The sequence below is a fragment of the Melanerpes formicivorus genome, unplaced genomic scaffold, assembly GCF_026170545.1.
Source record: "Melanerpes formicivorus ecotype bairdi unplaced genomic scaffold, bMelFor1.0.p_v2 SCAF_3, whole genome shotgun sequence".
Classification (NCBI taxonomy): domain Eukaryota; kingdom Metazoa; phylum Chordata; class Aves; order Piciformes; family Picidae; genus Melanerpes; species Melanerpes formicivorus.
Window position 1 is genome coordinate 19,697,255 of NW_027142355.1, and position 21,997 is coordinate 19,719,251.

Sequence of the window (21,997 nt, forward strand, 5' to 3'; positions counted from 1 at the left end):
CTCCTTGTTGCTTTGATTGCACAGACCTGAGATTTGCAGGACTCCCCTGAAGATACTGTGTCATAGCTATATCCCTGCATCAGATGAAGTTGTTCCATTCCATTCTGGAGCACAGCTTTGAAGTTGGAATAGGCTGATGAGCCTTTGGTGCAGGACTAGGTTGGTTCATTTGAAAGTTATGACCTAGGCCTTCAGCTGACATTGAAAGCTACTGCAGGACAGGGTTGACTTACAGCATCCTGAACCAAGATGAAGGCAGATGGCTGTGTCCTGGGCCAGCTGGATTCAAACTTAGCTCCAGATTCAGTGAATTACTGCAAATCAACCTGGAAGTGTCAGGTCAATGAGTTTTTGTGTCCACATTTTTGTGTGGGAAGGAAAACTGGAGTTGGGAAAAGAGATCTGTAAGCTAATGCCACCCTGCCATCCAAATTTACCAGGAGGATGGGAATTCCCTCTTCACCTTCCCCAGAAAGAATAGTTTCAGGCTTTGTGGCAGCAGATCTATTGTGCTCAAGGGGAGCAAGCATAGAATAACTTCACTTTAGTTTTTTAAAGCATAAACATTCACCAAAGTTCTTTACTAGTTGGATAGAAACATGTCCTGGCTTGGCACAGCAGAGTTGCCATCACATCCCACATTTATGGGATGGCAAAGGCATTGTCTCAAATGTGCTTTCACCCATATTTGTTATACATGTTCACAATCCACAGTTACTGAAGATTCGACCTCTTGGCTTAATCAGTGGAGGTGAGCCAGGGTCCCTTTCCTAGCAGATTCCATGATCCAGGCACACTTTTTTGCCTCATACAAGACACTGTTCTTCTTCCCAGACTCCTCATATCCCATCTTTACTCACCCCAACATAGAATCCTGACACTAATTAGGCTCTGGTCTGCTCCTTAACCCCTTTTTTTGTCAGCTTTTGGCTTTACTCACTGAACTTTGCACTGTTTTTACATCCCTATCTTTGCTGTGTGATAACTTTTTCCTACCATCACAAAACAACTTCACTCCTGAAACTCCATTAAGAAAACAATTCTGGGACCCAGCATGCTCCCATATAACACTTCAGCTTTTGAAAACTAGCATAGTTTGCTGAAATCTCCATCTTGGCAAAAATGTTCCAATAGTCCCCACTTTTCATCTCTCTTCTGGTATCTTATTCCCAAATGGCAGAAGAAAACTAGGAAGGAAGTGAGGGGAAAATGTGGGTGTAGAAGAACATCCTGTTCTGCACAAATACCCTGGTGTGTTGTCAGATGGATGCTCTGCTTTAAATAGAAGAGGTCTCCTGCTTGCAAAGGCCAGAATAATAATTTCCCAGGATTTAAAAAAAGATGGAAATCATGGTCTAAGAGCATGTTTGGACTTTCACTGCAGTAAAGATTGAACCAAGTTAGAGCTTCACATTAGCATGTGATCTCTTCATTTGTCTGTACTTATAATGCACACACATGCAAAGAGAGTTTGAGAATAATTCCTGGGGAGCTCAGTAAAATTTTGTGTTTTGTTTATTGTATTTGGGAGGCTGTTTCCATAAAAGAGGTCATTTGGGGTAAGCAGTGTTGACATGAGAGAAGAGAGTCATGGGATGGATTCAGAGGTCCTGAGGCTTTGATGTATATGAAGAAGTTCTGTCTAGACCTGATTTTGTGATTGATTTCTGCTATCCTTTTTTGCAAGGGGTTGAGTGATACAACCTCCTGCACACTGACGAATTTTTTTTTAACCATCAATATTTTTTTACCACATCCACACCAACTGCTTTGGCTATCATTAGGGGACTCATGTGCACTTTTTATCTATGTTAGAATATTTCCTAATGTGCTTTGCTTAGAATTTGAAATTTTTTGTGCAATTTGAAGGAAAAATAGAAAGAGAGGTATCTTTGGGTACAAAATACCATTCAGTCTAGGAGGAAAATTCCACAGGATTTACTTTAGCAAAGCAACTTTTCACATCAGCAGCGTTTTCCCCAAACTGTCTCTAGCATTTTCCCCAGACTGTCTCTAAAGACAGTTAATACTGACTGGTAAGAGAACTGCTTAGCTGAACATTCACATAAGTATTTGCAAAATCCATCCTGAATGTCCCCTGGTGCAGCTTGTAACTATTTCCTGTGGTCCTGTCATCATGGAGGAGAGGCTGGCCCGCTCCTCACTCCAACCTTCCTTCAGGTGGTTGTAGAGAGCAAGGAGGTCTCCTCTCGGCCTCCTCTTCTCCAGACCGAACAACCCCAGCTCCCTCAGACACTCCTTGTAGGCCTTGTGCTCCAGGCCATTCACCAGCCTCCTAGCCCTTCTCTGGACACACTCCAGCACCTCAGTGTCCTTCCTCTAGTGAGGGGCTTTCCAACCACACATACCCAGGTCTGTAGTTTGTCATGGGGTTATTTTGATGCAGGTGGAGGACCTGGCACTTGGCCTTGTTGAACTTCACACAATTAGCCTTGCCCCATCCACTTAACCTCTCTAGATTGTTCTGTAAAGTTTCCCTACCCTCTAGCAGATCGACACAGCTACTCAGGTTGGTGTCATCTGCAAACTTACTGAGGGTGCACTCAGTCCCCTCAGCCAGATCGTTAATAAAGGTATGAAAGAAGATAGGCTCCAGTAATGAGCCCTGAGGGACGCCACTAGTAACTGGGCCCCAGACAGATTGAACTCCAGCCCAACCATCCAACCAGTTTTTCATCCAGTGCAGAGTGCACTTATCCAAGCCTTGTGCCATGAGTTTCTGAAGGAGAAGGCAAATGCAAGAGTCTAACAGCTGCTATATTTCATATCTCTGCTATTTATTGTTGTGGTAATGGAAACCCAGGCCATGTAAAGCTGAGCCTGGATGAGAACCTATAAACTCTTTCTTGCCCCACCAGTAGAGCATGTGGGGTTTTAGTGCCAGATGGTTCTTGAGCAGGAATCAGGGAAGCCATTATGTGTTCCCTTAGGCCATTTTCTTGTGCCTGACACTATATTCTCCATCAGTTTTGAAATAATCTTGAAATTCATCCTTGTGAGGACAAAAACGAGCCTGTGTTGGAGTCAGAGTTTGTCATGTGAACACTGCATTCTGACCCTGGAAGAGATGTCTTGTTGTTTATCTCTGTTGCCAATACAATGCAGCTACAGGCACAGTCAAGGGGCAGAAGTGATGTGGTTCTCCTGTGCTATTGCACAGAAGGATCCCACAAAAAATGATCTTTAAGTTCATATTTTGGTATTTAATACATAGTCTGTGTGTAATAAATGGGGTGGGGAGGGGAGGAGTGATCACATGCTTAGTTCCAGTAAAGTTCTTGTTGTGCCCAGACTGGTTGGACAGTAATATCAGTTAAATGAGGACAAACACATGATTCAGTACTAGTGGACTTCTGTTGGCTTGTACTGAAACAGACTGAGCATTGCTTGCTGTGGACCAGGGACAGGGCCCTGAAAAAGGACAGTCATGTGTCCTTGTACCCAGCTTGCCCTTGTAGAAACCATAGCTTCCTGGGGTTTCTGAATTTCCTGAAGAAGAGATAAAGGCTTACCAGCAGTCAGGCTTTCTGCAAAGAGAGCGGGGCATGTGAAATCCTGTCTGTGAAATCCTGAACCTACATGGCAGTGGTAAGCAATCCATACTAACTCATCAGCATACTGTATTATGGTTCCCTGAGTTTCAACCACCTGCAATGTGATACCCTCCAAATATTGTGCTTTAATCCATTCTCATTAAAATGTCCTTCCACTCAGACTGGTAAAGGTAAACACTTTATCAAAGCTTTAATGAAAGAGTAGCACATGGATGATGAACAGATTTTCTATTCAGTAGAGAAGCTTCTCATGCTGGGTTTATTTCTGGAGCAGCTAACCTATTATCTGATGCAGGGCCTTGTATGAATGAGAGTTGGTCCACCTAGAAAATGAATTACATGTCCTTCTTTGCCATTGAAAATATCCATCATTTCATGTCCCAAATGGTCTATCATGTTGTTGTCTAGTAAAACTCAGCCATCAGATGCAGTCCCTGTTCAGATGCTGATGCTAGATGTTGGAAAATGTGATTTCAGCTATAACTCTGAGGACACTTAGTTGGAATTTATGACTGGAAGTCCCTCTAAGCCCCATCAACCCTATCCATCACATACTTTTATAAATAATACTAGTCTTCGGCTTCTGAATCCTTCAGGGCAGCCTTGAGGGCTTTTTTCCTGCATCTGGAATGCATCACAGGCAAGATTTCACTCTGAGATGTCAAACTGTGGGAGTACACATCAAATAAACAAAAAAGAGTTTTGTCAAGTAGTGTGGACATCATGAAAGGCAGCTTGGTGAACTTGGCATTGTCAAGAATACTGAAGACTTTGGTGCAACTCATGGCCAGACCAAGACTTCCAGTATTTCTCTTTTTTGTGCCTCAGATTCCTTTCTAATTGGTTCAGAGTTAGTATTAGCTAAAATCCTTGAGAGATTCCCATTAGGTTTAGCTTCAGCTGGATCATGCTCGTCATGGAAGCTGGCCAACGTGGTGCCCATCCATAAGAAGGGCCGGTTGGATGAGCCAGGGAATTACAGGCCTGTCAGCCTGACCTCAGTGCCAGGCAAGATCATGGAACAGGTCATCCTGAGTTCAATAACACAACACTTACAGGATGGCCAAGGGATCAGGCCTAGCCAGCATGGATTTAGGAAGGGCAGGTCCTGCCTGACCAACCTGATCTCCTTCTATGATCAGGTGACCCGCCTGGTGGATGTGGGGAGGCCTGTTGATGTAGTCTACCTGGACCTCAGCAAGGCCTTTGACACCGTCCCCCATAGCAAACTGCTGGCCAAGCTGTCAGCCCATGGCTTGGACGGGAGCACACTGCTATGGGTTAGGAACTGGCTGGAGGGCCGAGCCCAGAGAGTGGTGGTGAATGGTGCCACATCCAGCTGGCAACCAGTCACTAGTGGTGTGCCCCAAGGATCAGTGCTGGGCCCTGTGCTCTTTAACATCTTTATTGATGATCTGGATGAGGGCATTGAGTCCATCATCAGTAAATTTGCTGACGACACCAAGCTTGGGGCAGGAGTTGATCTGCTGGAGGGTAGAGAGGCTCTGCAGAGAGACCTCGACAGGCTGGACAGATGGGCAGAATCCAACGGCATGAGATTTAACACATCCAAATGCCGGGTTCTGCACATTGGCCACAACAACCCCATGCAGTGCTACAGGCTGGGGTCAGAGTGGCTAGAGAGCAGCCAGGCAGAGAGGGACCTGGGGGTGCTGGTTGATGGTAGGCTTAACATGAGCCTGCAGTGTGCCCAGGCAGCCAAGAGGGCCAATGGCATCCTGGCCTGCATCAAGAACAGTGTGGCCAGCAGGAGCAGGGAGGTCATTCTGCCCCTGTACACTGCACTGGTTAGGCTGTACCTCGAGTACTGTGTCCAGTTCTGGGCCCCTCAGTTTAGGAAGGATGTTGACTTGCTGGAACGAGTCCAGAGAAGAGCAACAAAGTTGGTGAGGGGTTTGGAACACAAGCCCTATGAGGAGAGGCTGAGGGAGCTGGGGCTGCTTAGCCTGGAGAAGAGGAGACTTAGGGGTGACCTTATCACTCTCTACAACTACCTGAAGGGAGGTTGTAGACAGGCTGATGATGGTCTCTTCTCCCAGGCACCCAGTACCAGAACAAGAGGACACAGTCTCAAGCTGCGCCAGGGGAGGTTCAGGTTGGATGTTAGGAAGAAGTTCTATACAGAAAGAGTGATTGCACTATGGAATGGGTTGCCCGGGGAGGTGGTGGAGTCGCCGTCATTGAAGGTGTTCAGAAGGAGACTTGACGGGGTGCTTGGTGCCATGGGTTAGCTGTTTGGGTGGGTTGGATTGGTTGATGGGTTGGACACGATGATCTTGAAGGTCTCTTCCAACCTGGTTTGGTTTATTCTAATTCTAATAAAGGTTACCACTACATGTGGTGCTGGGAGAGCTAGACAAAAAATGCTAAGCAAGCAGAAATGTCACCTTTTCTCCACTGACTTAACTAGAAGCAGATGTGCTGAGGAACAGCAAGCATTAGGATCATGCTTCAAATGTCCATAGATACAGTAAAAGGAAGGGTCTATCCCAGAGAAATGCCCAGCATCCTGAAGAGGGATGCTGCAGAACTGAAGTGGTTGAGCAATGGGAGGACATTTCAGAGGGGGTGTCAGGGTGTTTGCAGAGTCAAACCCTGTAAGATTATTTGGGGTTATTCCCCTTCATGCATAACCTCAGTAGTCACTGCCATAGTGCAGTGCCTTAGGGAGTGGGTAAGGGAATCTATTAATACCCTTAAGATAAAGTTAGCATCCAAACAACTTTTTTTCCCCTTGTTTTTTACACATCTGTGCTCTCCTCTGTCACTAGCTACAGTGCAAAGCCTGGCATAGCTTCTGACAAAGAGCTATTGATGGTATGCTTGTGTGAATTGGCCAGCACTGGTCACAGCCAACTTCTGTAGGACCTGCTGCCCCTGTTTTACAATACACTCCAGTGTGCTGAGCCATTTGTGAAAGGTCAGAAATGAACAGAGAAATGGACTGGAGTCAAAAACAAGTAGTCCTATAAATATCAGTTGTAGTCAAAAGCAATTTATTCCATTCCCCTTCTCTCTCTCCCTCTGTGTGTGTCTCTCCCTCCCTCTGTTGTGGTTTCCCAGATATAGCTCCATGTTTCTGACTGGGGAGCACTGAAAGGAAAGCAGCGCACACATTGCAGCTTCTGTTCCCATCTTGCACACATGGCATAATCCTCAGTCCCTCAAGTTGGACTGACAGCTGACACAGAGTCCAGGCATCATCTGGACTCAGATGTTCAGTTTTGATTTCTCAGATTTTCTTTATCTGTGAGAAACTAATTTGCTACAGTTTGAGAACTAGCTTTGGCCACAGACGTTTTGGATTGGAAATCCTGAGGGTTCTTCTCTGCTTGGAGGTAACGTTTGACTTCGCAATGACTCTAGCAGCTAAATTGGAGGATATTGAAGTGACACTGGAGCACCTACTAATGGATGTGTTTGTAAGTAAACTACAATTTCCTATTTAAAATGAGATGCTAATAATCCAGAAGACAGTGTACAAATTTAGTGGTGTATCCTAGTGTTTCATTGACTTAATTCCTTTACATTTCCCTGTAAATTGTGTCTCCAAGGCTACTAATGTATTGTGGTATAGCTAAGATGCCTACTGGAAGCGGTAATGCGTAGAACTGGAGCAGTGTGACAGGATGCAATCTGTGCTGGGTTTGTGTATCTACAATGTTGATAAAGTGAAAGGATGAGAGATTGGGTCAGTTGGAGAATATCTTTGTAAAAGAAGTGCATTGACAGAATATTTAAACTGTGTGTTGCTTAGCATCAAGTGCCCTTGGCTTTAGAATTTTGGCAGCTAATAGATCAGAGTCTCTTACCACTTTGACTTTTGAGTTAGCTTTGTAAGAGATAGAGGAACAAGCAAAAGTAGCCATGTTTTCAAGAAAATTAAGTTTATTTCTTCTGGATGTACCAAACACTTTAAATCAGTGTTAATCTGGAATTGCTTCCTTGAAATCACCAAAGCTCAGTGAAGCAATGTATGATGTGCATCTGTACATCTGGCACAAGAGTCTACCTGTATCATCTCCTTTCAAAACTTTCTTCAAAAGATCAGTATATTTCAAAAGAGTTTCCTGCTTTTTCCAACACCACTTGGTCAAAGTTGGCCAGGGTTTGGAAGTTTATCAGGGAGGGAAACAATAAAGAGGGATTTCCAGATCATCTTCTTCAGAAAAAAAAAAAAAAAAAAGTCATAGCAAGGTGATCTGTACTTTCTGAATTTAAGCTGTAAGAAATAAGACAGCAAGTGACATTCTGGATTTTCAGAAGAGATTTTTGGCATCTCTTAAATGAAATGCTTCAGATGTCAGGGTCTAGTGATGAGGAATCTTAGGCATCAACCACAAAAGTGGAAAACAGGAGAGCTTGCCAGCTGTCTAGCGCTGTGGTCCAATTACTTAGGTGTCCATCTGTGCTGTGAAATTGATTCAAGTCTCTCTGGGCTGTCCATCTCCCCTCAGTTCTTTGGGTAGTGCCCTGCCCCTTTCTCACAAGTTACTGAAGTAGTGATAGAGGAAAATGGTAGGAGGCTGCATGTGAAGTACTGAAATACTCTTTGGGCTGTAAGATTTGAATCAGTCCAGTGTTTATTTGCCACTTTGGGTTCAACTCCTTTCCCAGCTCTAAGTACTGTGAATCTTGGAGACAATCCCTAAGGATTTAAATACTCATGACAAGCAAATATGCAACATCTGCATCTCATGACCACAGCAGGCTTTGAAAGTTACTCTTTGTGGGAAGGGGTCAGTGCTTTCTTTGGACTCTTTGCAGTTGCTATACAGTAAACATGACATTACAATCTCTCTTGGCCTATTTGTAGCTCAGCATCACTTCATTGAGCTGAGCAGTTGACACCTGGGAAACTGAGATCTTCCATGGAGCAGGTGTCATTGAACAGTGGGTGCCTAAAGGCATTTTGTTCCAGGGCATCTCCAAGCAATATCTCAGAGATTGCCAAGATCTAGAAAGCCAGGGCTAACTGAGCTGATTGAGACTGTTTGAAGGACATCAAAAGTCTCTTGCCCTACTGAGAACCAACCAGCCCTATAAAACAAGTCATATAGAATTATTTCTTCTTGCCTTCTCATGTCCCATCCAGAGCACTGTTTTGAGGTTGCATGTGGGCTTTGTCTATTTATATGTCCATCTCTTGCTTTCATCTAAATATTTTCCCTCATGGGTTTGTTGGTTTGTTTGTTTGTTTGTTTTGGGGGGGGGGGGGGGGGGGGGGGGGAAGGTTGGGGTTTCTTTGGGTTTTGTTTTTGCAAAGAGGGTGACAGTAGACCAAATAAAATATAGACAAAATTCACCAGAGCTGCAGATGGCCTTAGTTCATGAAGCCAATGGAGCTCTTCTCAGGTTGTGTTTTGAACTGACCCTCAAATATATAATCCCGTAGAACTATCAGAGCATCCCCAGCTGGGACACTACAATCACAGCTGAAATTGTGAGGCAGGGACATATCTATGTGGTGTCATGCTGTGCCATGCCAGAGCCCCAGCTGGCTCTGGAAAAGCTGGTGTGTCTGTGCAGCATTGTGCAGAACCACACTGCAGTAGTGTCACTGCTTCATTCCCCTTGTCCCTCTGCAGAGCCTGGGGCTGTGAGACTCAGAATTAGTAAGTCCAGGCTCCACATCTCACTTTGACTATGAGAACTGTGAATCTAGTCTAGCCTCTATGGAATGCAAGAAAATAAGTTTTCCCTGATGACCAGCCATGCTTTCAGCTATCTGAGGTCTTCCAGAAACTACCTAGGAATTATGGCAGGAAGAGTTTCAGATAATCTAAACTAAATATTCCTAATGCAGAATCATTTTGTCTGACACTATCAGGCACAATTTTCAGTCTTTACTCCTATATCACCTTGCCTTGCAGCTGTATTTGATTTTAAACCATTTGTCCATTGAGCAATACTAAAAATAATCTCTACTCCTGGATACAGAAAAGTAAATAAGAAACTTAATATGAAGGGCAAAATATAAAGCTCTCTCTGTTATAGATCATTCTAGCAGCCAGGTTCATTAGAGGTCATTAATTCATTACCAGGTGTTTTGCTGTTATCAGTAAGACTGGGACTTGGGTGAGGAGTGTGGAGCCAGATCAGTGGGCCTGAACAGGCTGCAGGCAGATGGACTGCCAGGTAACAGGACCCTCCTGGGAATGATCTTGAAGTCTGCTCCATGTCATGCATCTTTATCTCTGTCAGGTTTATTGCTGAAAGAATGAAGCCATCTGTCACTGTAATGCTCCTCTTCCAGTTCTTCAGTGCCCTCCACTGCTCCAAACCAGGCAACCACCTACAAAATTGGAAAACTATGGTCTCTGGACCCTTGATTTTTTTTTCCTTTGAAGAAATCTATTTTTAATGATTGTCAGGGGGGCAGGAACCCATTCCCAGTTCAGTGGGCCCTGAGAAAGCCCACTTTAACAGCTTGTACCAAGCTGGCAGGCCCATTTTGTCACAGTGTAGGAAGGATATAGTAGACAGCAAAGTTTTGAAATAAAACTGAGACCCAGCTCAGTTCAGACTAACCCACCTTGATGTAATTGCTTCTGCAGGAATACAGACTGCAGAAAGACCATAGATTGGATCAGTTTTCCTCTGGACAAGGTTTTTAACTAAGTTGTCCTGCAGGAATTCACCTAGAATGGGTTCAGCAGAGTTCCATAGAGAGGATGGCAAATCTTGGCAGAAGATATATTTAATGCTTCCTCTAGAAAGCTAATATAACATGGGAACACTTCTTAAAATAGGTTTTCCTTTTTTTTGGTGGGGACAGACTAGAGATTTGCATCTGCATGACATGAGCTGCCACTTCCTTGTAGGACAGGGTGTACTCACTGTGTTGCCATCCCTCTATCAGAGAAGCAGCTGTTGCTGCACTGACACTTCCTTTCCCGTTTCCAAAGGGCATTGGAGAGCTTTGCTGGGCTTTACAAAATGAGATAAAAAGGAAGTCTCTGACATGACATTTCATAATTGGCTGTCATCACCATCAGGTTGCCACCAAGCTGCTTGGTGAGCTGGGACTTGGCTGACTGGAGAAACACAAACAGAGCAAAAGGGGCCTTTGTAGGGAGGCAGTGCAGGGACAAGCTCAGGAGGTCCCTCTGGTGTGCTGAGAGGAAAAGGAGGTCTGGATAAGAAATACAGGCTGAGTCCTTAGCTCACTACTTGCAAAAGACATCCCTGAACAAAACCCTCCTTGCCTCTGGACATGCTTAATTATTCTTGTGCAGTCTATGGAAGAAGACCTTTGAGGGACACCTCAGGACCAACCTTGCTGACTTCCAAGCCTTGCCTTAGGCACAACTAGAGGAAACCTCCCTGATACATCATGCCCAACATGGCTGGGGATGTCTGGGAGTGTTTGGTAGTGAGCTGGGTTGTGGAACCTGCCCCACTGATATGCTTTCCTTGCATTATGGATGTGGCTTTAGGTCTGTTAGAAGCAGACTCTTAAGCAAAAAAGCAAAGAGATAATAATTTTGGTGAAAAAGTGAGCCTGAAGCAGCCAAACATCAGCTGGCCTCAAAAAAGGAGATTGAATTCTGAAGCAGGTGTGACAGAGCTTTAGTGGATGTCCCAGGAGAGAAAGAGAGATTTAAATTAAGTCTTTCAACCATGAACAATGTATCCCTGGCCCACTCCAAACATCACCTGGGAAACAACAGGCAATTTATCTCCAGTGGATCACGGGGTCTTAGACACCATCCAAACACAGTTAAGCCTGCTAAATCCACAGACCACTCCATACCTTCACCTACATTCCTGCAGACATTTATTTTTTGATAGCTGGCTCCTCAGCCTTCCTTCCACCACACTCCACAGATAAGTAGCTATTTCTGTATATATGTGCACATCTATATTATATGTTTTTTAAAAGCATGTGTGTGTGTATATGTAGGAAACTGGGCAGTGACTGGCTGGAAAGTAGCCCTGAGGAGAGAGACTTGGGGGTGCTGGTGGACAAAAAGCTCAACATGAGCTCTCAATGTGCACTTGCAGCCCGCAAAGCCAATCAGATCCTGGGCTGCATCAGGAGAAGTGTGGCTAGCAGGTCGAGGGAGGTGATCCTCCCCCTCTACTCAGCCCTGGTGAGACCCCACCTGGAGTACTGTGTCCAGTTCTGGAGCCCCTATTACAAGAGGGATGTGGAGGTGCTGGAACGTGTCCAGAGAAGGGCCACAAGGATGATCAGAGGGCTGGAGCACCTCTCCTATGAGGACAGACTGAAGGAGTTGGGGCTGTTCAGTCTGCAGAAGAGAAGGCTCCCAGGTGACCTAATTGTGGCCTTCCAGTATCTGAAGGGGGCCTACAGGAAGGCTGGGGAAGGACTTCTCAGGATATCAGGTAGTGATAGGACTAGGGGGAATGGAATGAAGCTGGAGGTGGGGAGATTCAGGCTAGATGTGAGGAGGAGGTTCTTCACCATGAGAGTGGTGAGACCCTGGAATGGGTTGTCCAGGGAGGTGGTCGAGGCCCCGTCCCTGGGGGTGTTTAAGAGCAGGCTGGATGAGGCTCTGTCCAGCCTGATCTAGTGTGGGGTGTCCCTGCCCATGGCAGGGGGGTTGGAACTAGATGATCCTTGTGGTCCCTTCCAACCCTGAATGAAACTATGAAACTATGAAACTATGAAACTATGAAACGATTTGATGAAAGTGACATTCTGGAGGGCTTCCTGGCATGCAGAAGAGCTGAGATTGCTTTGCCCTGGGTGGACATAGCAATTCAAATTTGCTATGCTCCAGCCTCCTCAATCACTCTGAGAAATAGCTGCTCTTCTCCCTTCCCACACTGTCAAGTCCTGGCAGCACTTACAGCAAAATAGCAGGGACATGCAACTTAATTTCTGTTTCTAATATCGTAACAGTCAGAGAAAATTACCTGGGATACTGCAAGTATTCTGGCTCATTCCTCTGCCATCTAGCAATGAGAGAAATTAAAGTAGAGTCAACCTCCTGCAACCAGCCAGTCCTCAAGCTGCATATTTGAAGAAGGAAGCAAAGCCTGACGAGTCCAAACTGAGAGACAGAGGTCACAAAGGAGTCAGAGCTCTCTGGAGTACCTTGTCAATGGGGATGGCACTGTGAGGTGGACATGGTCACAATGCCCTGGTGGGCTACCAATGCCCCCATATTCAATCAATTCAGTATTTTAAAATCAAGCTGCCAAGAGAGGCATTTCAGTGACCTGGTTCTTCATGAATACTAAATAGCAGCAAAAGCAGTGGAGATAAGTGCCAGCTCTTCTCATCACTCCACAAATAGGGAAACTGAGAGACAGGGGCAGGAAGTCTCTAGCTTCCCACTTTAAAAAAAGCAGAAACATGACTTCCAGAATCCCAGTTTGATGATTTGTTTATACTCCCTCCAGAGCATAAAACTACACCACAGTGGCAAAATAATGTAGCCATCAATGTCTGGGTCACAGGTCCTCAATGCCATGGATCAAGAGTGCCTTTTGATCTAGCCCTACCATGCTTTAGCACAGAAAGGTGTTATATTTGTCCATCCTTCAGGCAATTACATCATCAATTTTCCTATTTTCTCATGCTGTCATCACTGGTAAACATTAGCCATTCCCATAGCTAGTACTGAGGACAATCTGGAGAAAGGAATGGTGTAGTAACATGGCTGTGATGAACCTGCTTCAAACACCATCTGCACAGTGAGCCCTGCACAGAGCAGCCCCATCCCTGCCGTAATCAAACATTCTTGCAGTTCCTATCAACTCCTAGTGTCTGTGTTACATTTTTCTTATTAACCATTGCAATAATAAGACATCATCAACATGCAAAGTGGCAATAAATTGTGTAGCTTTGCCAGCCTGCCAGGACTTGTTAATTGAAGAGCAAGCAACAAACTCATATGTGGAACAGTCACAGATCATTCATAATGCAAAAGCATGGGTGCTACCCTCACTCTCTGCCCTATTTCCACATGTCTATTTATCAGAGAAATCCATTCTTTGAAGTAGTTCCTAAAGAGATTCTCTCTGGAAAGAGCTTCTCTTTGGAAAGAGCAGCATCCTCCAGTTTATCCTCAGCATCCAGTTTGCAGGAGATTTAAAGCCTCATTCTCTTGTGCTGCAGTCAGACTTTTTGCAGTACAGTGGGCAGGGGCAGAATCAGGCCCCTTGACCTACACTAAAAGCTGAGGTTACTCAGCATGATTGTACCATTGAGGAGATCCAATTAGGTAGATGTTTGTCAGGTTTTGTTTAGACACTTCTGAAAATGAGAACATTAAAACATCAAAGCAAGTCTTTCCAATGAATGATCTAGTCCAGCATCATGACTTGTGTGGCAACTGACATCGGATGCCTACAGACAAGTGTAAGAGCAGGGCAAGTATGCAGCCACAGTCCCCACAGTATCTTCCAACCACCAGCTCTTTTCATTCAGGAATTTCATGACTCAGAAGTAGCCTTCAAATTTAACAGCCCACAATAGATGTTCTTTCATTAAATTGTTAAGTCATTTTGTAAACTTAGCCAGGGACCCAGGTTACCAGGCACAGCTGCCATGAAGAGTCCTAGAGCAGAAGAAAAGCCATACTGTTGTGCTACAGTCCTGTGCACAGTGTTGTCAACCACAGATAACTCCTAACTTCACTTCCAGGAGAGTCAGGTCATGCTGTTGACCCTCAGAAAGCCTTGGTGGAACAGGGGAACTTTGTGGAGCAGTCTAGGCTTGCTAACCCATGCTCATACAAAAAGAAGATGGTGAGAATGAAGAGCTGGGAGTATCAATACCAACAGGGATGTTAGCGAAGGCAAGATAGCTAAACACAGCTACCAAGGCACATGGCAGAATTTCTGATAGCTGGAGAGGTAAACCAAGTGTGACCAGTTATCAAGCTTATTTTACAACCAATGAGGAGACACTGACACTTTTAGGTATCATTCACCCCCCAATAATGTAGGCAGTTGAAGCAGGTCTGGTATCTCAAACCTTGTGAGTGCCCATTTCTCATCACTGATGACAAAAAGGAGTCCAGATTACAAGCATACATAAAAGCAACAAAGGTTAGGAGAGGTAAACATCACTGCAGATGTCTTCTGCAACTGAGGAAGGGTGTTGTTACATCTTGGCAGACACAGGAGAGCTGAAGCTCTAAAATATAGATGAGTAGGAATTACAAGGAGCAGCTCCAAGGCTGAAGATCCAGAGTCAAACAAACTATTCACATTTCTTAATCTGTCCATGAAAAACCCACATAGAACAGAACCAAACAGGTTTCTGTATTTTGCCAATGTTAGCAGTTCCTCTTTTCTTGCTTAGTGCAAACACAGTTTTCCCCTCACTCAGAGAAAAGTCATCATTATTTCATGCCTTCAAGACCTCAACTACAAAACAAAATTTGCCTGAGAATCTGATTTTCAGCTCTGATAAGACTTTAAATAAACTGTCTAAACATGTCTCAGGGGTCTTCTTTTCCCCTCCTTTCTTTAGGGACATGTTGGCTTTCTCTGCTATTCATGTGGCTTTCTCTCGGGGCAATATAACTCTCCCTCCTTCCCTCACACAGGCACATAAACTTTCCCACAATATATTAAGATTAATCAAAGCAGTGTAACAAGGATGAAGATTTAAAAGAAAATTGCACAGAACAAAGAAGGATTTCTCTTCACAGTGTTTGACATAGTCCATATGTCACATATCATGTTCAAGGCTTAAATCTAGCTCAAGGCTGAGTACCTTCCATGCCATGCTGAGCAAACCCTTATTTCTTCAAGGACTGAAGTAAATCAGCAGTGCCAAGCACTACTCAGGAACAGCTTGCTGTCCTTTTAAGACTTGACACCAGGATGCACCGAGTATTTGCACACTCCTTGCAGTCACCAGGATTTGCAAAGACTTCAGATCCCTGATAGAAATATTGCACAGTCATACTCCAGCTGAGTGCATGACTGCTCTTGTATGCACCATATCCAGCCTCTGCTACACATCCACAATGTGGGAATGTGGTCGTGGTGCCAAATATCTCCTCTTTTGTTTATGTAAGCCCTGGAAGCCAGAGGTGGCCTCTGCAATCCCTTCGCGATGTTTACAGGAGCATGTCTCCAGGGCAATGGGGTCAGGCAAGTTCCTTCCCTAATTAATTAGTGTCTCTCTGAGTTATGTGGGAACACAGCTGACCTACCAGCACAGTAAAACACAAGGGAAATGTCCTTCCATCTAGCAGAGGCCTCACTTGCTATCTGCTGCCATTCTTCTGGTCAGGGTTTTCCAGGAGCCTGTATGTGCAGAAGCTGGACCTCTTTACCCTGATGGGACCTCTTTACTACACACAGGACAGAGAGAGAGTGGGGAGAAGAACTAGAGGTGGGGTCTGATTCTGGAGAATCTGCTTGGTGGCATCAGGGGAAGAGGAAAGGAGCAGGTTGTTCTGTCCTCTTCCCTGAAGACATTTTCTGGGGTGTCTAGGTCTGTGCTCTGATTTTCACTAGAGGCTGTGCCAAGAACTTGCTGGTTTGGTGGACACACCATGTGATGGGTCTAAGTGCTTGGCTAGGTGAAGGCTCAGCAGGTGATATCTTGCTCTGTCACTCACTCGTCATGATATACAAGTCTGCAATATGAAAAGCACTTTTGCTGGAACTTTTTGGAACATCCAGCACTAAATTTTGGGTTAACCTACAGCAGTGTGGATCACATAGGAACTTCTCTGAGACAAGGAGTACTTGCTTCTGGGTTTCTGTTTAGTTTTATGCTAGTCAGATCTACTAACATGTCTATGAACTGCAGATAGTTAAACAACCGTGTTCTAGCACAATGCAAAGCTGTCACAGGAGCCTAAATGTGTCTCTGTTGATACAAGTGATGGACATGCTGCACACGCAGTCCAACACCATGCTGATTACTGCATAACCCAGAGCACCAAAACAGAGTAAAACAGAGCAAGAATCTCTATTCAACTGTGGGGCTGACCTTCTTGTTCAGCCTGGATTGCTGCTCCTAGCAGCAGCACTCACATGCACTGCTTTCCCAGAGGAGACAAAGACATGATGGTCTGTGTGGCTTCCAGACATGACACAGCATCACCACACACAGGGGAAGCCCCTGGGCTTTCTGTGGCTGAGCACTATGAACAGCCTTTCTCACCTTCACAAGCTGCTGGGTTATTGCCAGCTGTGATGGAGAAGGCTTGTACAGGAACAAAGCTCCACGTGGTGTGTTTTCTCACATTCTTCCCCAGGCTAGAGTGATTGCAACATTTCTCTGTAAAACACCATGTAAGACTGGGAAATTGTTTGGTTTCCTTAACTTTTAAGGCAAAGTGGATTTGCAATGACAGCCTGCACTTATCTTTCACTCTCAGGCCATTTCCTTTACAGTCTGATTCTGGTTGCAATAAAACATAAGCTAAGTCACTCTAGAGACTGTAATCCCAAAACATCACCCTATTCTCTTTGTCTTTTTATTGCTTTACCATGTCCCAGCAAATCAGCTAGGCAGGATTCAGTGGGAAGTTAGAAATTCCACCAAGATTAATAGGAGCTGAAAATGAACTCAAATACAAGTGGTTTTCCTATCAGGACTCCAGGGGCTTTGCTACTAATAGAGACCATAGATATCAGATGGAGGTAGACATCATACTGTGAGGAGCTGCAAGGTACCCTTGTTTTCCTCTTATTCTGTTGCCATTCTGCTGTATTCATGGAGTACAGAACTGGGGGTTCTATACTGAGTGAACTTTCAGTTTTACAAAACAGTGTCTTATTGTTAGATCTGATAGATACCACAAACTGCATTTCAGTCTGTGCCACTGCTGTCGCTGGTTTCCATTCACTCATCTCCCCTGTGCATACACTGACTTGAAATTTGACTCCTCCATTGCCAATATAAGACACACTTTGCAGCAGTAAATGATTTCTTTCTCCTTTTCATTAAAGAAAAAAAAAATCAGTATAAATAGCAATCTATTGGAATGTGCTTTCCTCTGATGCATTGTTACTGCAAACCAGTGCTCCTGGCAGCCTGCAATTGTGACTGAAAAGCATCCACTGCTTTAAACAGTTTCATATTTCAGCAGTTAGTAAACACGGTGTGTCTCTTTTGAGGGTCTGTAGTGGTAAGGCCAGGACACTCCCTTTCAAAAGTCTGGCTTTTATTTCCTGCTGTGCTGGTTAGCTGGAGATGTCCCTGCAGACAACAGTGTAGATGAATGAAGCCTCAGTGATGAGTCTTTATGATCTTAATTTGCCTCTGCAGTCAGCTACACAAGAGAGGGGGTTCTCCAGAGGGAAATTCAGAATTTCATGGGCTGAAGTGCCCTTGGACATGCTTATGTCTGCCATGAACACCTAAACTCCCTCTTTGCAAACAACTAGAAAGGCTCTTATACAAGCATGTTTTGTATTACCAACCCTATAGGCAATCTGTCAAACTAAACCTAATATTCTGTGCTATACACTTGCCTCCCAATGTACTTTGAAGAGCTCTAAAAATAAGAAGCAAACATCTTATCCTTCCACAGACTTGATAATTATGGTTTGGACTTCTTTCTCCAGGTTCATACCACCTGGGAAATGATGAATGAGACTGGGAAGTGTATGTGTGTCCACATCTCCAGTTGTCTGTGATTACTGTGGAGGACACCATAGAGGGGTGCCTAGGGGGCAGCACAGGGAGGGGAGGAGAATTCAGGCCCATTGAGATATGAAAGGATTTTGTGGGAACTGGTTCCAGTACTGTACAAATGGATGGATTTCTTCTACTTTCCACATGTGTAGGAGGTTTCCTGAAAAGGCTGGTGAGAGGTCTCAAGCACAAGCTCTATGAGGAGAGGCTGAGGGAGCTGGGATTGTTTAGCCTGGAGAAGAGGAGGCTCAGGGGTGACCTCATTGCCCTCTACAACTATCTGAAAGGTGGTTGTAGCCAGGAAGGGGTTGGTCTCTTCTCCCAGGCAACCAGCGCCAGAACAAGAGGACACAGTCTCAAGCTGCACCAGGGGAGGTTTAGGCTCGAGGTGAGGAGAAAGTTCTTCACAGAAAGAGTAACTGGCCATTGGAATGTGCTGCCCAGGGAGGTGATGGAGTCACTGTCCCTGGAGGTGTTCAAGAGGGGATTGGACATGGCACTTGAAGCCATGGTTTAGTTAGTGATGAAGTGTTCATTGTAGGTTGGACTTGATGATCTCTGAGGTCTCTTCCAACATTATTGATTCTATGATTCTATGATTTATGTATTATTAGTCAGCTTCCTTGAGCAATGTGCAGATCTGCATTTCATTTGAAAAAAAATCTTTGCAAAGAACTTGTGGCTTATGGAAATGACTGCATGAATGCTCCTCTTTATCCCGTGGAGAAAATCAGTCTATGTGGTGCTTCATGCTGGTACCACTAGACCATCCCTGATCCCTCGTCTTGATTGTTTACAGACACAGGCGGAGACACAGATTATGGCTCTTTGTCCCCTCTGGTGGATAAAGTTCTATCTACAAGATTGGTCTTTGGAGATGGAGCTGCAGGGGGTCTTGCTGGCAGGAATGTGAGAATTTCTGGGGAAGAGTGCTGGAGTTAGCAGGAGCCCCCTCAGCCAGGGCTTCAGATCAGATAAGTAGGGAGATCTTTGCTACTTTGCCCTCATACGAAGCATTAAACTCCAAGGTCTTGACTGAGTCTTTATTCAGGCAAAGCTCCCAGCAAGGGAGATTGTAGCTGCCTTTGTCCTCTTTCTGCACCGGTAGGTTTCCAGTGGGTCTGCTGGTGTAGGCAGCTGGGAAATGCCAGCCACCTCATGCTTAAAAAAGCAGGTAGGCAAACTGTGAGATGGGGTGGGGGGCATTAGCAATCATTACAAATTCTGCAAGACCCTAACTCTGCACCTATTCCACATAAAGAACCTGCATAAGTCAGTCATGCTTAAGATATTTCCATCTTTTCCTGTCTCTGACTCTCTTTGGCAAAGACATATGGAACTAATTATGAACAAAGGCTGATTGTTTGAATATTTAGAGTTTCCCACATCAAGCTGCTGCTTTTTTTTCCCTATTTTTTTTTTTCTTTGACTAGTTTTAATGCATGGGCATATGCTGAGCAGATACAGAGTTTCTCTTCTTGATTTTAAACAGTTGCTTTAATGGCATGTCCCTAACACCTTCACCCTGGCTTTTGGACTTGGATCAAAACAAAGTATTTTTAGTTCGGCATTAAAATGAGAACAATGCATGGAGGAAGGGACTGGCTCCACAGCTCAGCAGATTTTGCTCTCCCAGCTAGATTGCTCTGAGGAAAAGAGTGTGGGCCAACATCTTTTCCATTTTACTAAGCAAATTCAGAATGCCATTGTGGAGAATGGTGGACTGGGAAACCTCTACTCTAAACTGCATTAACGCTAAACTGCGTCTGGACCAGTACCTGTAACTGAGCACCAAAATGAACACAGCTTCCAAACCACATGTTTACAAAACCATAGAATCGTACCTGGCTCCTTTGGAACAACTCCTGGTGCTGCAGAAAGTCTGTGGGAAGGAAAAGTATTATTCTCATTTTCAAAACACTTGTGTACAATTTGAAGTCTAAATATAGTTTCAAACTTTTCTTCCAGAGAAAGAAAATGTCATTGTCTGCTAGTCTCTGAAGCGGTTTTTGAAAAGAAAAATGAAGGCATTAACCCTAAGTATAGAATCTAATGTAATTATTTTTTATAAGGACACATAGAAGTTGCAAGCATCACTGAGCAGCAGGTTTCCACTAACACCTGTGCTTCCAGAGATGAGAGTGAGTGCTTGTGTCTGTTCTTCACATGTCTGCGTGCACTGCGCTGCCCAGTGCCATACAGACCACACAGCCTGAGTCAGGGAGTGCTCGTGCTTAGCTGAGCAGCCACAAGGATCTGCTCAAGCCCTATTCTGGGTATGTGCTTTCCAACCTCTAGAAATATCTGATCTGAATACAGGATTTAACATTAATCTCTGCACCAGATGGTGATACACCAAATATTCTTTTTAAGGTGGACATGTGATCTATAGTACAGCAAACCAGAGGGGTCTGTAGTCACATGGCAAAATGTATAACAACTCTGATAGAGCTTTTATTAGACAACTGACCTGGTTGCCATCTGTAGCAACAAGAAGCAAGCTTGACATTTTTGGAACATTCTCCCCAGAAGCTTAATTCTTCCACCTCTGTGGCATAGCAATCCCGCTGAGTGAACTACGCCGAGAAGCAGAAGGAAGCTAAAGATCTGCTGCTTGAAGCATGTTGTTAAGGTTACAAGGCTTGGGGTTTTCCTTTTTTTTTTCCCCCTTTCTCTCTTTCCTCCCTCCTTCCCCCCTCCTTCTTTCCAGTAAGCCACGTCTTGACTCATACGGTCTGATGTGAAAACCCACTCAGCTCTTTGATAGTTGGGAAATCTAAATGAGTCTGTAAGTTCTTTCAGAGGAAGCCTGTGTATGCTGTGAACTCTCTCTGTCACACACACATTCACACACACGAATTACCTCTGCGTTATGGTAGTACAGGCAGCTGTGACTCCGGGTAGGACCCGAAGACTTTTATTCAAAATCCCATATGGATCACTGAGGAGACGCAGTGTGGAAAGGGTAAGCTGTGATTTCTTTGTCCTGAATGCATGCCAAGAGGATGAGGAGGGTACCATTTGATAGCAGTTGTCTGCCCCAGTAGCTGTCAGAGCTAATAGGGGTTATGTCATCCTGTGCAGAAATTACTAGTGGTGTGTGGCATGGTGTGTAAAAACTGGTGGGACCTGCACGGTGATGGATGGGACTTAATACCAGTCATAAGTTGTGTGATAACTTAGGGTTGAAACTGGTGCCAGAAGGAGCAACAAGACAACATGCAACAATTCAAACTTGTTAAAGGCTTTGATAATACTCCACAAAGTATTAATTTCTGAAATAATTTCTGGAAAGGATTGTTTCTAATAATCATTACTCATTGGGATATTGTGATGGTGTGTGGTGGCACCAGGCTGTAGCAGTGGGGACTAAATAATAGTGTCAAACAATAATAGTTAATAATAATAATAATAAATAATAATAATAATAATAATAATAATAATAATAATAATAATAATAATAATAATAATAATAATAATAATAATAATAATGTCAGGGTGATGTGGAAGGGCTCACTATCAGTGAACATAGATTCAGGTGCCCAGCAGTGTCTGTCCCACCTGAGATGAAGAGCAAGCAGTGGTTGCACAGTACAATATGGACTGTACAGTGCATGTTATGTCCCTCTGGTCAGTGACAGCCTAGGTGACACAATAGGACTGGCAGTCTCTATCTAGACAAAGTGATGCCATTGCTTTCTTGCTGTGACAGGCATAGCAGAGAGTCCCAGGAAAGCTGGAATTATGTCATTCATTCCTGGAAGCATGCTGCATTAGCAACAGCACCTGGGGAACCAAGGGGGGTACCATTGCT

General features: G+C 44.4%; 1 protein-coding gene across 4 annotated transcripts in view; it reads left to right on the forward strand.

The window, feature by feature from the left end:
* FRMD4A (FERM domain containing 4A) overlaps positions 1–21,997 on the forward strand; it is a 306,449-nt gene that overhangs the window by 62,783 nt on the left and 221,669 nt on the right. Inside the window, exon 1 of one of the 4 annotated variants that reach the window (XM_068168108.1) lies at positions 6,714–7,018. The exons of 1 other annotated variant lie outside the window; for it this stretch is intronic. In XM_068168108.1, the coding sequence (XP_068024209.1) occupies positions 6,953–7,018 (66 nt within the window). In that variant the 5' untranslated portion in view covers positions 6,714–6,952. Of the gene's footprint in view, positions 1–6,713; positions 7,019–20,742; positions 21,149–21,997 lie in introns of those variants that run through there. 2 more of the 4 variants (XM_068168113.1, XM_068168099.1) reach the window with 2 other exon arrangements.